The sequence below is a fragment of the Palaemon carinicauda genome, chromosome 17, assembly GCF_036898095.1.
Source record: "Palaemon carinicauda isolate YSFRI2023 chromosome 17, ASM3689809v2, whole genome shotgun sequence".
Classification (NCBI taxonomy): domain Eukaryota; kingdom Metazoa; phylum Arthropoda; class Malacostraca; order Decapoda; family Palaemonidae; genus Palaemon; species Palaemon carinicauda.
In genome coordinates this window covers 103,469,810-103,486,472 of record NC_090741.1, presented here as the reverse complement: position 1 = coordinate 103,486,472, position 16,663 = coordinate 103,469,810, and the positions used below count along the sequence as shown (strand labels likewise).

General features: G+C 42.3%; 1 protein-coding gene across 4 annotated transcripts in view; it reads left to right on the top strand.

Moving 5' to 3' along the window:
* Nucleotides 1-13,424, top strand: part of LOC137656882 (uncharacterized) — a 246,518-nt gene extending 233,094 nt beyond the window's left edge. For all 4 annotated transcript variants that reach the window (XM_068391252.1, XM_068391254.1, XM_068391251.1 and 1 more), the window contains one exon: nucleotides 7,341-13,424. In XM_068391252.1, the coding sequence (XP_068247353.1) occupies nucleotides 7,341-7,979 (639 nt within the window). In that variant the 3' untranslated portion in view covers nucleotides 7,980-13,424. The remainder of the gene's footprint in view (nucleotides 1-7,340) is intronic.
* The last annotated feature ends 3,239 nt before the right edge of the window (nucleotides 13,425-16,663 follow it).

The following is a 16,663-nucleotide window of genomic DNA, read 5'->3' as shown; positions in this document are numbered from 1 at the left end:
GATAGGAGGATAGATGTGAGCGAGGCAAGAGAGCGTGCTAGAAATAGGAATGAATGGCGAGCGATTGTGACGCAGTTCCAGTAGGCCCTGCTGCTGCCTCCGATGCCTTAGATGACCGCGGAGGTAACAGCAGTTGGGGATTCAGCATTATGAAGCTTCATCTGTGGTGGATAATGTGGGAGGGTGGGCTGTGACACCCTAGCAGTACCAGCTGAACTCGGTTGAGTCCCTTGTTAGACTGGGAGGAACGTAGAGAGTAGAGGTCCCCTTTTTGTTTTTGTTTCTTTGTTGATGTCGGCTACCCCCCAAAATTGGGGGAAGTGCCATGGTATATGTGATGTATGTGTGATGTGTTATTTCTATCTATTATAACTTTATTGCTGTACTACAGCACTGTCTATCCATTCACAGTAAAGCGGTTGTCAGCTTTGTTAATCCCAGGCAAGATTCATTGAAATAATCCTAATTATAATTAAAGATTTATCGTTTAAATAAATCCCTGAAATTCACATGATCTCCCACCCACCTACCCACTCGTAGTGGTTCTAGGTTGTATTTTCAATAATCTCAATTCAAAATTCTGAAAGCTTTAGTGTTACCAGTAGAATAGCACATCATTCACTCCCCCAAAAGTAATGGGGCAGACTTCGAGTTTTTTTTTAAAGGTCAAGAAAGCTCTCGCTTCAAAATAAAAACAAATTTAATCTTTGGTAAGTACAGTATCAACATTATTAGTTTTTCAATATTAATCTTACCCGATGATCATGTAGCTGTCAACTCCGTTGCCCGACAGAAATCTACGGTCGGGATACGCCAGCGATCGCTATCCAGGTGGGGGTGTACACAACAGCGCCATCTGTGAGTAGGTACTCAAGTACTTCTTGTCAACAAAAACTCAATTTTTCCTCTGTCGTGCCGCCGGCAAGACCTACTTGGATACGCTGTTGATTCTGGAGTTGTTGTTCACGATTTGGTGATGTATTCACTCTAGAGTTTAGCCTTCGCTATTCAGGAAGCTTTATCATTAGCTTAGCAAGCTTTTGGAATTAATTTGGATTAATTGTTAACGAACTTTGCTAGATTTTGGAATTCCCCCTTGACTACCTCTAAAATTCAAGATGTCTGACCAGTCTCAAGTCCCTAAGTACAGGCAGTGTAGCGTTAGGACTTGTGCTAGGCGTCTTCCGAAGGCCTCTATAGATCCTCACACCGTTTGTTCCAATTGTAGGGGTAAATCCTGTCAATTGGAAGATCGATGTGGGGAATGCGCTGGGCTTTCGGAATTCGATTTTAACGAATTCCTTAAAAATGCACGTAGGTTAGAGAAGGAGAGAATCAGGAGGAGTTCTTCTCGCTCTGTGGATTTTTCCTCTCCCCATGCCCCTCAACCTTTTCCTTCCCCTGTGGTGGTGACTCCCGAACCTGCTACTAGTGCTCAGCCATCCATGGCGGATATGTTGCGTGCCATTCAGGCTCTCGGTGACAGAGTGGAGTCATTGGCTAATGACCGTAATCAGCTCTTGGCAGATGTCAGAGAGCTGAAAGCGAAAAGTGCAGTGGGAAGTGTTATCAGTGCTAGTGATGTGAAAAGTGTCAGTGTCAGTGTTGCGCATGAGGGTACATCTGTGCGTGCCAGTCGTCCTCCCAGTCAGGGACCTCTTGCAAGCTCCCAAGCCCAGGGGAGAAGCAATGTCGAAGGACCAAAGGGTTCGGCAGGCCTTGATCGGCGCACGGATGTATCCTCAGTGGTTGCGGACGTATCTGTCAAAGATCGTCCCATCCACAAACAGACGAATGAGCCCTTACATTCCTCGTCTGTGGAAGAAGTTTCCAGGAGGAAACGATGGACCAAGGTCTCACGACCGCTCAAACGTAAGGTCCCTTCCGAGCGAGTCCAACGGCCCAGGTGTAGCCACTGGGTCAGTTCGGACTCGCTGCAGTCATCTGATGACTGCACACCTCCCAAGAGAGGTAGAGTGGTTCCACAACAGGCTACTGCTCCGTCTGTTGTTGCTCCAACCACGGTAGACCCTAAGTGGTCCATGCTGCAGACTATGCAGTCTCAGCTTGCGGCATTCATGCAGGAGTATCATGCTGAGAAGGTTAACACTGCACCTGTTAACCTACAACCCGCCGAGGTTGTGCGCTCAGCAGATACTGCGGCTGCCTGCTCCCACACTCCACCTGTGAGAGCTCCACCACCGATGCGCAGTCCACCCTGCCAGACGCATGTTCTTGCTGCTCCATCTGTTGACATGCGTGAGCTACCGCATCAGCAGTGGGAAGGTGCTGTAGAGCTGCCGGGTTCCAGCACTATGCGGCATTCTCCGCAACCCATGCGGCATGCTCCGCATACCATACAGCATGCTCCGCAACCCACCGCAGCCCCTCCCACGCACCAGCACTCTGCTTTTGTTGTTGCCAGCTCGCAGACTGACCAGCAGCGGCATGATGTTGGATCCGCAGCTACGCATGCACCCGTACTGCCGGATTCAGCCGTTCAGCTTTCTGCTCTGCCTTTGCCACTTCCTACTCAGCTTTCGGATGATGGAGTATCGGATGACGAAGCTGCACACTTGGATGAACCGCACTCTGACTTTGAAGGGCCCAAGTCTACGCCTCCCTCCTTAGACTTTCGTAAAGTCCTTGCCTTGTTCAGGGACTTGTATCCTGAGCAGTTTGTGTCTGCAACCCCTCGCTCTCCTCCCTCCGAGTTTGCTCTGGGCATGCAGTCTGCTGCGCCTGCCTTCACCAAGCTTGTTCTCGCACGATCATCTAAGAGAGCTTTGAGGGTTATGGGAGAGTGGTTGCATTCCAAGAAGCAACTGGGAAAGACTGCTTTCATCTTTCCTCCTACCAAGCTTGCTTCCAAGTCGAGCGTCTGGTATGCCACGGGAGAGGAACCCGGCTTGGGAGTTCCTGCCTCTGCCCAGGGCGACTTCTCAAGTCTGGTTGACTCTCCCCGCAGGTTGGCTATGAGACGATCGAAGATCTGCTGGTCCTTTTCTGATATGGATCATCTGTTGAAGGGAGTCTTTCGTGCCTTCGAGATCTTCAACTTCCTCGATTGGTGTTTGGGAGCCTTAAGCAGGAAGACTTCCCCTTCAGATAGGGACTCTGCCATGCTGATCATGTCTAGCATGGACAAAGCCATTCGGGATGGGTCTGGTGAACTTGCGGCTTCGTACGTGTCGGGAGTGCTCAAGAAGAGAGAACATCTTTGCTCCTTCTTATCGGCTGGTATCACTCCTTGCCAGAAGTCAGAGTTGTTGTTTGCTCCTCTCTCCAAGTGTCTGTTTCCGGAGGAGCTGATTAAGGGGATGGCTGCCTCTCTTATCCAGAAGGATACCCATGATCTGATGGCATCTTCTGCACGTAAGGCTAAAACCTTACCTTCCGTGCCTAGACCCTTCCGCCCTGCAGCAGTAGACACTCCTGCAACTAGGTTCATCCCGCCCTTTCGTGGCAGAACCTCCAGCAGAGGAGGTACCCGTGCCGACAGTCACCGTGGCAAATCCAAGAAGGGTTCCAAGTCCGCAAAAGGCAAGTTCTGACTGCCTTCCTCTCCAGACAGCAGTGGGAGCCAGACTCAAGACCTTCTGGCAAGCTTGGGAGAGCAGAGGTGCAGACGCTCAGTCTGTGAAGTGGCTAAGGGAGGGATACAGAATTCCGTTCTGCCGCAGTCCCCCTCTAGCTACATCTCCCATCAACATCTCTCCCAACTACAAGGAGAAGGACAAGAGGCTAGCGTTGCAACAAGAGGTGTCGCTCTTGCTACAAAAGGAAGCGGTAGTCATAGTCCGGGACCATCAATCCCCGGGCTTCTACAACCGTCTCTTCCTGGTAGCCAAGAAGACAGGAGGTTGGAGACCGGTGCTGGACGTCAGTGCTCTCAATGCTTTTGTCACCAAGCAGACGTTCACGATGGAGACGACGAAGTCGGTCCTAGCAGCGGTCAGGCAGGAGGACTGGATGGTCTCGTTAGACCTGAAAGACGCGTACTTTCACGTCCCCATCCATCCAGACTCCCAACCTTTCCTAAGGTTCGTCTTTGGAAAGGTTGTGTACCAGTTCCAAGCCCTGTGCTTTGGCCTAAGCACGGCACCTCTTGTGTTTACCAGACTGATGAGGAATATTGCGAAATTCCTTCACTTGGCAGACATCAGAGCCTCCCTCTATTTGGACGACTGGCTTTTAAGAGCTCCAACAAGTCGTCGCTGTCTGGAGAATCTCAGATGGACTATGGATCTGACCAAGGAACTGGGCCTCCTGGTCAATATAGAGAAGTCCCAGCTCGTCCCATCCCAGACCATTGTCTATCTAGGTATGGAGATTCAGAGTCGAGCTTTTCGGGCTTTTCCGTCGGCCCCAAGGATCAATCAAGCCTTAGAATGCATCCAGAGCATGCTGAGAAGGAACCGATGTTCAGTCAGGCAGTGGATGAGTCTAACAGGGACACTTTCATCGCTGGCCCAGTTCATCGAGTTAGGGAGACTCCACCTCCGCCCCCTTCAGTATCATCTAGCTGCTCACTGGATAAAGGACATGACGCTAGAAGCGGTCTCAGTGCCTGTTTCCGAAGAGATGAGGTCTTCTCTAACGTGGTGTAAGAACAGCATTCTTCTCAAGGAAGGTCTACCATTGGCTGTTCAGACCCCCGACCACCGTCTCTTCTCGGACGCATCGGACACGGGCTGGGGTGCGACACTGGACGGACAGGAATGCTCGGGCACATGGAATCAGGAGCAAAGGACACTTCACATCAATTGCAAGGAGTTGTTGGCGGTTCATCTGGCCTTGATAAACTTCAAGTCCCTCCAGCTAAACAAGGTGGTGGAGGTGAACTCCGACAACACCACAGCCTTGGCTTACATCTCCAAGCAGGGAGGGACTCATTCGAGGAAGTTGTTCGAGATCGCAAGGGACCTCCTCATTTGGTCAAAAGATCGAAAGCTTTCGCTGGTAACGAGGTTCATTCAGGGCGATATGAATGTCATGGCAGATCGCCTCAGCCGGAAGGGTCAGGTCATCCCCACAGAGTGGACCCTTCACAAGAATGTTTGCAGCAGACTATGGGCCCTGTGGGGTCAGCCAACCATAGATCTATTCGCTACCTCGATGACCAAGAGGCTCCCGATGTATGGTTCTCCGATTCCAGACCCAGCAGCAGTTCACGTGGATGCCTTTCTGCTGGATTGGTCCCATCTCGACCTGTATGCGTTCCCGCCGTTCAAGATTGTCAACAGGGTACTTCAGAAGTTCGCCTCTCACAAAGGGACACGGCTGACGTTGGTTGCTCCCCTCTGGCCCGCGAGAGAATGGTTCACCGAGGTACTGCAATGGCTAGTCGACGTTCCCAGGACTCTTCCTCTAAGAGTGGACCTTCTGCGTCAACCTCACGTAAAGAAGGTACACTCAAACCTCCACGCTCTTCGTCTGACTGCCTTCAGACTATCGAAAGACTCTCAAGAGCTAGAGGCTTTTCGAAGGAGGCAGCCAGAGCGATTGCCAGAGCAAGGAGGACATCCACTCTCAGAGTCTATCAGTCTAAATGGGAAGTCTTCCGAAGCTGGTGCAAGGCGAATGCAGTTTCCTCAACCAGTACCACTGTAACCCAGATTCCTGACTTCCTGTTACATCTAAGGAACGTAAGATCCCTATCAGCTCCTACGATCAAGGGTTACAGAAGTATGTTGGCAGCGGTATTCCGCCACAGAGGCTTGGATCTTTCCACCAACAAAGATCTACAGGACCTCCTTAGGTCTTTTGAGACCTCAAAGGAACGTCGGTTGTCCACACCAGGCTGGAATCTAGACGTGGTTTTAAGGTTCCTAATGTCATCAAGATTTGAACCGCTCCAATCAGCCTCTTTTAAGGACCTCACATTAAAAACTCTTTTCCTCGTGTGCTTAGCAACAGCTAAAAGAGTCAGTGAGATCCACGCCTTCAGCAGGAACATAGGTTTTACATCTGAAACGGCTACATGTTCCTTGCAGCTCGGTTTTTTGGCTAAAAACGAGCTTCCTTCCCGTCCTTGGCCTAAGTCGTTCGAGATCCCAAGCCTGTCCAACTTGGTGGGGAACGAACTAGAGAGAGTACTTTGCCCAGTAAGAGCTCTTAGGTACTATTTAAGAAGGTCAAAGCCATTACGAGGACAATCAGAAGCTTTATGGTGTGCTATCAAGAAGCCTACTCTACCGATGTCTAAGAACGCAGTTTCTTACTACATCAGGCTTCTGATTAGAGAAGCACATTCTCATCTGAAGGAAGAAGACCTTGCTTTGCTGAAGGTAAGGACACATGAAGTGAGAGCTGTTGCTACTTCAGTGGCCTTCAAACAGAACCGTTCTCTGCAGAGTGTTATGGATGCAACCTATTGGAGAAGCAAGTCAGTGTTCGCATCATTCTATCTCAAAGATGTCCAGTCTCTTTACGAGAACTGCTACACCCTGGGACCATTCGTAGCAGCGAGTGCAGTAGTAGGTGAGGGCTCAGCCACTACATTCCCATAATCCCATAACCTTTTTAATCTTTCTCTTGAATACTTTTTATTGTTGTTTTTTGGGTTGTACGGAAGGCTAAGTAGCCTTCCGCATCCTGGTTGATTTGGCGGGTGGTCAAATTCTTTCTTGAGAAGCGCCTAGGTTAGAGGTTGTGATGAGGTCCTTTAGTATGGGTTGCAGCCCTTTATACTTCAGCACCTAGGAGTCGTTCAGCATCCTGAGAGGACCGCTAGGCTCAGTAAGGAAGACGTACTTAAAAAAGGCAGAGTAATAGTTCAAGTCGACTTCCTTACCAGGTACTTATTTATTTTATGTTTGTTATTTTGAATAACTGATAAAATGAAATACGGGATACTTAGCTTCTTTGTTAACATGTATGCTGGTCTCCACCCACCACCCTGGGTGTGAATCAGCTACATGATCATCGGGTAAGATTAATATTGAAAAATGTTATTTTCATTAGTAAAATAAATTTTTGAATATACTTACCCGATGATCATGAATTTAAGAACCCGCCCTTCCTCCCCATAGAGAACCAGTGGACCGAGGAGAAAATTGAGTTCTTGTTGACAAGAAGTACTTGAGTACCTACTCACAGATGGCGCTGTTGTGTACACCCCCACCTGGATAGCGATCGCTGGCGTATCCCGACCGTAGATTTCTGTCGGGCAACGGAGTTGACAGCTACATGATCATCGGGTAAGTATATTCAAAAATTTATTTTACTAATGAAAATAACATTTTATACAAAACATAGATCTTATTACTTCATTTTACTAATTATATGTATCACATATCTTAAATTATTTTGATGATATCAGACTTTCTGTATTACAGGTATATCTGGGAGAGTTAATGCAAGATGTTACTTATTTCATGAGATTCAATGCTTTGTGCAGCATCTTCAAGTGGTGGTGTCAAGCGTCTCGTTTGTATTCTCACGAACTAGAAGTGTCCTCACTCTTTCTGATGCAGCTAGTGACAGCCATTGAAGAGATGATAAATGGTAACAAGCTGTGTTTAATTGATGATCAAAATGAAAAAAATCTCACAAACAAAGGAAAATCACCTAAAAACCCCTCTGGTATGAATGGAGAAGTAGTTTCCAGTGAGATTAGTGGAGAGTTCCATCAGAGTAGAAAAGCTAATATCACCACAGATATCCTAGATAACGAAGTTGCAAATGAAGTAGACAATTTACAGATTGGTCAATTGAAACTGACAAATGGCAACGAAAGCCAGTTAGGTAATGGAAGTCATGAAAGTCACCTGCAAAATTATTCTGATATTAGCAAAGAAAGTAAGTTAAATATATCTGTTACTAGGAATAAATCTGTTCTAAATAATAATATAACCAGAACAAATTTCAAGAAGCAAATAGAAGACATCAGCATAGTACTTCTAAAATTTGTTCCTGCTAGCAATTTATCATCTTCAGTGGCAAGTAAATTGAAGAAACTACATGAAATTTCATAGCTTACAGCATTATAGTGGTATATTAATGTAAATGTTTCTTTTCTGCATTTAAGTTCCATGTAAATGAAGAAAAACAGTACTCAACTGCTACTTGACCTACAGTGAGCAGAGGTGATATTATTTGTAATTTACTTATAAAGTCTAATTGGTTACCAAAAAGGATCTTTATTCATCATCATCATTTTGATAATGTAGCATGAATAAAGAAATCAGTAACAAACTACGATATAATTAATGTAGTAAAACAAAAATTTTGGGTAGTGTTTATAATTTACAGTTATGAGACCACCGAAGAGATGATGTGGTGTCAGAGAGCTGTCTGTGAGTTTTACTGTATTACTTAAGTGTGTGGTTTTATTTTAAATCTAATTACTGTTAACTGGTGCATGAAATAAGAAATATTCAGCAGTTCTTTCATACAGCTATAGAAGATCTTTGTGTGTAATTTAGCTTCCAGGTAAACAGTATCTAGCCAGCTGTGTCACCACGTACCTTCATATTTAATATGCTAAAAGGAGACGTTGTAACTGTGTTTGATGTTGGTGTTGTAAATGAATTCAATATCCTTGTGGTAGGGTAAAACAGGAAATTATAGGAGTTTATATTTTATAAACTTAAAATCATAGTAAAAATCTTTCCATTGATCATTATTAAGCTCCAATGATTGTAGTAGATTCTAAACTAGGTAAATGTCAACTGAAGGAAAGTAAGCATTTAGCTTCTCCAACAGTTTTAATTTGAAATCCCAATACAGTCAAGCCTGTGTATGTACCTGGTTGCATTCCATGATGATATTTTGTAATGAGGAATATTGTATGCCAACCTTTATTTTTTTAGGAGGGAATTATGATTTTTTTTTAAGTGATTGTAATCCATCAGCTTATAACAACATATTTCTAGTCCTCAATTTGGTTGAATATCTGCTACATGATACAGTAATATCAAGTACTATATTTTTTTGGAAAAAATATTATTTAGAAAAAATAAAAGTATTTGTTACTTTCCATTATTTGTGTTAAGTACTGGAAAAGTAGTCAAGAATTCTCACCTCCCCTTCAAGTCCAGAACGGGTATTTGTCACCATTAACGAAAGCTAATTCCTCTATAACATCAAGAGTGTGAGGAACTCAGACCTGATTAGAGAAGCAACTCCATTGGATAAAGAGTCATCGAAATTATAGATGAGAAGAGACTGCCAATACAGAAGCCTTAAGGTTGAGGAGAGTCTAAGTGAACAGCAAAGGTGGAAATAGATAAAGAGATATGACAAGTATGAATACATTTTACATAACTCTTGTAGCATTTAGACTGCTTGAAGTGCTAGGATTGGCATCTTTTTTATATTGTAGTTAATAGCATTCTCAAACTATGAGGATGGTCCATACACCATGAGAGTGTTTACCTCAGCTTCCCTAAAAACCACATGTTCCACGAGGATCCTGCTCCAGCGTCATCAACTCATCGTGATTCAACTGCTCACCCTGATTCTCAGACAGCTTGATAGCATTCTCTTCATTAGCCGCATCAAACCTAATCTCGCCTAACACCCTCACAGTATCCTTACAGAGGCTTTAATTATAAGGCAATGCATTCAGGTCATATTTTCTTGCTTGTGTGTTCAACATAGATTCATCCAGGCATCAGCCAAGAAGTCAATTGCATCCTTGATGATGGTGTTCTTTGGTTCTCCTTCATTATCCTATCAGGCCTAACATGACAAAGCCAGGCTAAGCTCAACATTAAATTCAATGAATGCTGTGTGGATCCACTGGTCCATAAGCTTGAAGAGAGATATTGGTTTAGGTGGCAAAAATAATGCATCAATGAAGTGACACAAGTTATTCAAAACTTGAGATGGTAGAGCTTTATTAAAAGGGAAGAAGAAACTGTTTAGAATATCACTCAGTTTGGCTTATCGCTCAAGGGCAGGCAGGAAATAGCTAGCCAAAGCTGTTGGTGTAGTTGATGGCTAATGTTATTCATACTTTTGAAATGAACTTCCAAATTACTTGGAGCTACTTATTCAATCCCTCCAGAACCTGTGAACTCTGAACTTTAAATTTAAAAAGCTTAAGCTTTAGATCTATTTTAGCATTGAAGAGTAGTGGGTAAGCAATATGGTTTTTATCACCGCATAACCTTAGTGCAATCCTCTTATTGGATCCCACACACAGACACACCAATCATCAGCACCATAAGCCAGATAAGGGTAGGGTATACAAGGAAAGATTTGTTCACTACCTTCTTCCTGGAGTGATCCATCTCATCCATGTGTAAGTTTTGCTTAGTGCTAAAACTTCCATCACAAAGGCAATACCTGAGGATATCTGGAAACATCTTGGTTGCCTTCTCTTCAGAACTCGCATCCTCTCTTAATGTCAGAAGGCAGACAGTGACTTCCGAAAGCCCATGTACTAGCCAGGAACTGCAACAAGTGTTTTCTTGTTCTGTAAATTGATCCTTGAGATTGGTAAACAAGAATATTGCCTTTCTCATTATCTTCTGTGTGGATAAGCTATCATGCCTCTAGTCAGTACTTACAACCCAATTGAAGAGGAGCCTCCCCATTACCAGCATGAGTTGCTTATTTTGATGAATCCTTGTAGTCAAAGGAAGAGGTTCTGATGTGCTGTAATAACAGGATCTTTTTTCTGAAGAACTTTCAACACCATTGATTTGAATGAGTGTACATTTCTAGGCAAATCTATAGCCACTCTGTCCTTCATTGCTTTGTTTTGTTCAGATTCCCTTTTTGCATGTCTTCATAGCACAAAACCTCATACCACAATCTCTACAGTACTTGCACTATTTTAAGTGATAAATTCAAGACATTTATAACATTTCAAACATTTAGATGCTGTCACATTGCTTGTTTACTATACAAATCACAACACAGTTGTTCATTATGTACTTGATTATTTGAAGCACATTCAGTCATTGAAAGTTATTAGAAAATTCTCTAGAATATCAACAGAGGTCAACATTTGGACGGAAAAGAAGTGTATCCTTTGAGATTGCTGAATACTGATTAACGCCCCGTTGCATTAATAAGTCGTAAAAAATGATGTGTTGTTACTCAGCGCTTTCCAAATGGGACAAAATTACTGCCTCCGAAATGGCCATTTTTCAAATGTTCAGCCTTGAAGATTGATATGATAAATTTTTCATGATATCAGAATCAACTTTTAAAAATTTCTAGTATGCCAGGAAATTGTATATTCAGATTCAACTAGATTTACTGTAAATGGCTCAATTTGCTCAAACTATCAACCAGTGGTACCTTAGAGGTGTGAATTTGGTAACTACTATACCGTAGATTAAATTACTGGTTAGCAAATCTCAAATTCTGAAGGACTAATTAGGAATTAGTAGCAGTGAGATTTTAAGCTTGAGTATCTTGCGTGAAAGGGGTGCAACCTCTCATTTATCAAAGGCTAGATTTCTTAAATTTTTCTAGCCTGAGTATCAACCTTTTGTCAAAAACAAATTTGGGCCAGCCATCTGGGAACTTAAAAAGGATACTTTAGGATTTGGTTCAAATATGTTATGAATACATCTTCTAGTAACAACAAAATTAAGGAAAATATTTAATATTGCCCATAAAGCCAAGTTGTTCAACATTGAAAAGCAGGATACAGTTCCAAAATTTTGTTCCTTTTTTTTGTGAAAAAAATGCAAAGAATTTTTTGTTTTAAGTTTAATACTCAAAAAAAGTCAGTGGTACTGTACAAATAAAAATTTAAATGATATAAATGTTCTTATGATGCATTATCGGAACTAAAGTATTTTATGATAATTTACAAAATACCTGTATATGGAAGACACACCTACAACTTGATACAGTATTTCAAAACAAGTTTCTTATGTAACACTTGAAAAAAAAAAAACATTCTTCATTTATCAATGAAGTACAGTATTACAGCGATGGCATAAACAATTATATTTTTAAGCTCTTAATAAAGTAATAGTTGTTTAGCAATATACCGTCCTGTTTAGCAGTCGTCCATCATAGTTTGTCCGTTAGATTTTCTTAGTATTTTGGATAAGACTAAAACGTAATGATTTACTTGCCAGAGTTTTATCATTTTGATATTTGTATTATGTATGCAGATTTTGATGCAAATGAATACATTCATATATACCAGTATATGTATGTTGCATCCCTACATGGATTTGGATGGGTTTGTTTTAAAGGGATATTTGTGTAAAGACATGTATGTCTGCATTTAGTTACTGTATAGTACATACATGTATACTTTGGTGTGTACAGTATATGTTTGTAACTGCGTATAGTAAATTATAGTGAATATATATAAAGGTTTATGTGAAGTTTTTGTATGTACGTGTTTTATGTGCATCTATGTGCACATTATACTTGAATGTTGCCATTGATACACATAAACATATACAAATGAGCTTGCAGTATCATATCATATTTAATTATAATTGGAGTATATGTGGTTGGCTTATAAATTCATTTGTATTCTGGTACTTAAACATGGAAATTTCAGTGCACACATCAAATCTGAATCTGTGCATGAAAACAAACGAACATCACACATATATATATACACACACACTACAGTTATCAAAGCCATCCTATTATATGAGGTAAAAACTTAACCACTTAGAAAAGAGGAGTAGTTGTTGGGAAAAACAAGATGGGAATGGGTTGCCAGAATATCATTACTGGAAAGAGGGAGAATAGATATATAAGTAGAATGCGTGGAACATCTGATGTAAAAGATGTGGCTAGGGTAACTCGTGTGAAATATCATGGCCTTGTAATAAGAAGGAAGGAAGTGGAACCAATTAAATGAGATAAGAAAATTCCAGTGAGAGAGAGGAGGTTTGTGAGGCATCAGAGAATCTGTTGGATGGATGTGGTGAAGAGGGATATGGGTTGGCTGGGACTGTGGGAAAGTGTAAGGTATAGAATTAGATGGAGAAAGTTGACTCTAGTTGCTGACCCTGCCATGCATTGGGACTGATAAGATTAAAATATATATACTGTATATGTATATATATATATATATATACATATATATATATATATATATATATATATATATATATATATATATACATATATTACAAAACTAGTCTGGATAGAATATATTTTTATATTCCATGTGCTTTTTTGCATATATATGAGAGTTTGAGTGTGCATACATAAATGCAGATTAGAGTTTGTATAGTTAAATTTCCATGTGTAAGCAACAGAATACAAACATATGTAAACCAGAATCATATACTGTGAATATAGACATGAACATGTATGATAATGCAAGCTCATTTGTAAATATAACTGAATGGCAACATTCAAGTATGCAATACTCTTTACTTAGATTCACATAAAACATATGCATATGTACACTTCACAATAATGTATATACATACACACATATATATATGTATATATATATATGTATACATATATATGTATACATATATATGTATACATATATATTTGTACATATATATGTATACACATATACACATACACACATACATATACATATACATACACATACACATACACATATACATACACACACACACACACACATATATATATATATATATATATATATATATATATATATATATATATATATATATATAATGTTAGAACTTACTTAATTACTGATTTGACTATATACTATTGAACATTTGATGCTATTTTAAAAAGTTACTGCTAAACTGAAGGCTGCGGGCAAGTTTTTCAAACCACTCGCCAAAACATCACCACCCAGTAGGGTAGGCTACTGTTAAGTTGTTTCTCAATTATAGGGAATGTTGGCTCAAAACCTGAAATATTTCTCCAATTCTTCCCTCTTTTCTACTTCTTTACCTTTTTTGTTATTCTTGTAATTTTACCGTTTCCTTAAGTATAGTATATTCCTTATTCCCCAGTATCCGTATTCCTTTTTATTCAATACTTTCAACTATTTTATCTCTGTTAATGTCATTTAATGGCAAGAGCTAATAGGGTTCTTTCAATCTTCCCTCTTTTCTATTTTATTTTCATTCATTTTTTTTCTTTCTATTATTTACACTTTTTTACTGTTCTGTTCGCTCAATGTTTATTTCTTATATCCTTCTTTATTCAACTTTATAACTAATTCTTTTTTGATTCCATATCAGACTTATTCCATTTTATTCAATATTTTCGACTATTCTGCCGGTATTAATTTTATATAATGCCAGTTTTGTAAAAACGAATTTACTTCATAAAATTTTATATAAGATTCTTTCCCATTTGTTTACTAAAGAATACCATTTCCATGTTTAAGGAAATCATATGTAACTTATCTTTTTAAAAAAGGGTTTTTTTAAAGATGTCTTAAAAGACAGGGAATAAGTTCAGCTCTCTCTATCAAAAATTATTTTTCAATATTAAACTTACCCGATAATCATGTAGCTGTCAACTCCGTTGCCCGACAGAATTCTACGGAAGGGATACGCCAGCGATCACTATACTAGAAGGGGGTGTACTCACCAGCGCCACCTGTGGCCAGGTACTGCAGTACTTCTTGTTGACACCACCTCAATTTTTCCTCTGTCGTGCTTCCGGCAAGACGTTCATGGATACGCTTATAATTTTGGAGTCTTGTTCACGGTTTTTGGTGAAGTATTGCTCTAAGATTTCAGCTTTCGCTATACTGGAAACCTTTCTATTAGCTTAGATAGCTTTTATATTGATTTGATTAATGGTTAACGATCTTTTGCTTTATTTGGAATCCCCCTTGACTAGCTCTTTGATTCAAGATGTCCGACCTTTCTCAAGCCCCTCCCCATAGACGATGTAGGACTTGTATTAGGCGTATTCCGAAGGCCTCGGTTGATCCTCACACCGCTTGTTCCGACTGTAGGGAAAAATCCTGTCAGTTGGAAGATCGATGTGAGGAATGCGCCGGACTTTCGGAACTTGAGTTTGTTCGATTCCTTAAATATACCACTAAGTTAGAGAGAGAGAGAGTTAGGAGGAGTTCTGCTCGCTCTTCGCTTTATTCCTCACCTCATGATCCTCAACCTTTTCCTCCCCCTGTAGTGGCTACCCCCGAACCTACTATTTGTGCTCAGCCTGATATGTCCGATGTTTTGCGTGCCATTCAGGCTTTAGGTGACAAAGTGGAATCGGTAGTGAGTGACCACAAGTTCCTCTTGGCGGACGTCAAGGAACTTAAGGTGAAAAGTGCAGTGGGAAGTGGTAGTGCCAGTGCTGTGCCGAGTGCTAGTGTCAGTGCGGTGCCGAGTGCTAGTGTCAGTGTCAGTGTTGTGCGTGAGGGTACTTCTGTGCGTGCCAGTCGTCCTCCCAGTCCGGGACCTCTTGCAAGCTCCCAAGCCCAGGGGAGAAGCAATGTCGAAGGGCAAAAGGGTTCGGCAGGCCTTGATCGGCGCACAGAAGTATCCTCGGTGGTTGCGGGCGTGTCTTACAGAGACCGTCACTCCCACCCGCAGACGATTGAGCCTTTATTTTCCTCGACTGCAGAAGAAATTTCGGGGAGAAAACGCTGGACTCAGGTCTCAAGACCTCTTAAACGTAAAGTCCAGACCTCACGAGTTCAACAACCCGGATGCAGTCATTGGGTTAGCTCTGACTCTCCGCAGTCATCAGGTGACTGCACACCTCCTAAGAGAGGTAAGGCGATGCCTCAACAGACCTCATCTTCTGTTAAGGCTTTGCCTCAACAGACCTTATCGTCTGTTGATCCCAAGATGACTTTGCTGCAGTCCATGCAGTCGCAGCTTGCGGTCTTAATGCGTGAGTTTCAGGCAGAGAAGGTTACACCTCCTCCTGCGAGCGCTCCTCCTCACCGCAGTCCAGTCTGCCAGACGTACGAAGTTGAGGTTCCTCAAGCTACCTCCATGCGTGAGCTACCGCGTTGGGAGTTGCCAGTTACCAGCGTTGTGCAGCAACCTCCACCTTCCTTAAGGCAACCTCAACAATGGGAACAGGAGTCTTATGCCTTACATCCTCCTCTTCCTTTGAGGCAAGATTTTCTTGCAGTTAGACCATCTTCGAGGCAACAACCTCTTGAGGTACGACAACCTCTACCATCCTTGAGGCAGCCACCTCAGCTCTCGCAGCTGCTACCTCAACTTTCCTCAAGGCGAGAGCCTCAACTCTTGAGGCTAGCACCTCAAGAACCTCAACTCGTGAGACAGGAACTGCGTTCTGCGCAGCCGCTACCTCAACTCTCGCAGCTCACACCTCAAGAACCTCAACTCGTGAGACAGGAACCTGCTACTGCGCATCCACCTCAACCCTTGAAGCAAGCGCAACTCTTGAGACAGGAAACTCATGCTAGGAGTCAGCCACCTCAACGCATGCACCTACCTTCTTCTACTCTACTTGACCAGTCTTTGCAGCCTGAACCTCAGGTTTTAATACAGTCGCCTCTCTCCACACTTGCTCCTCAAACCGCCGCAGAACCTCCTTCATCCCAACCTCTTGACTTTGTCGTTACCAGCCCTCATCCTCTTCAACAGAGACTTGAGGATGAAACCGCAAGTGTTTATGCACCCGCTTGTCAGGATTCTGCTGTTCAGCACACCGCTGTAACTTTACCTCTCGCTTCGCACCACTCAGGTGATGAGGTTTCTGAGGAGGAAGCTGCGCACCTAGATGATCCCTCTTCGGACGTGGAGGAACCCAAGTCTTCTCCTCCCTCCATTGA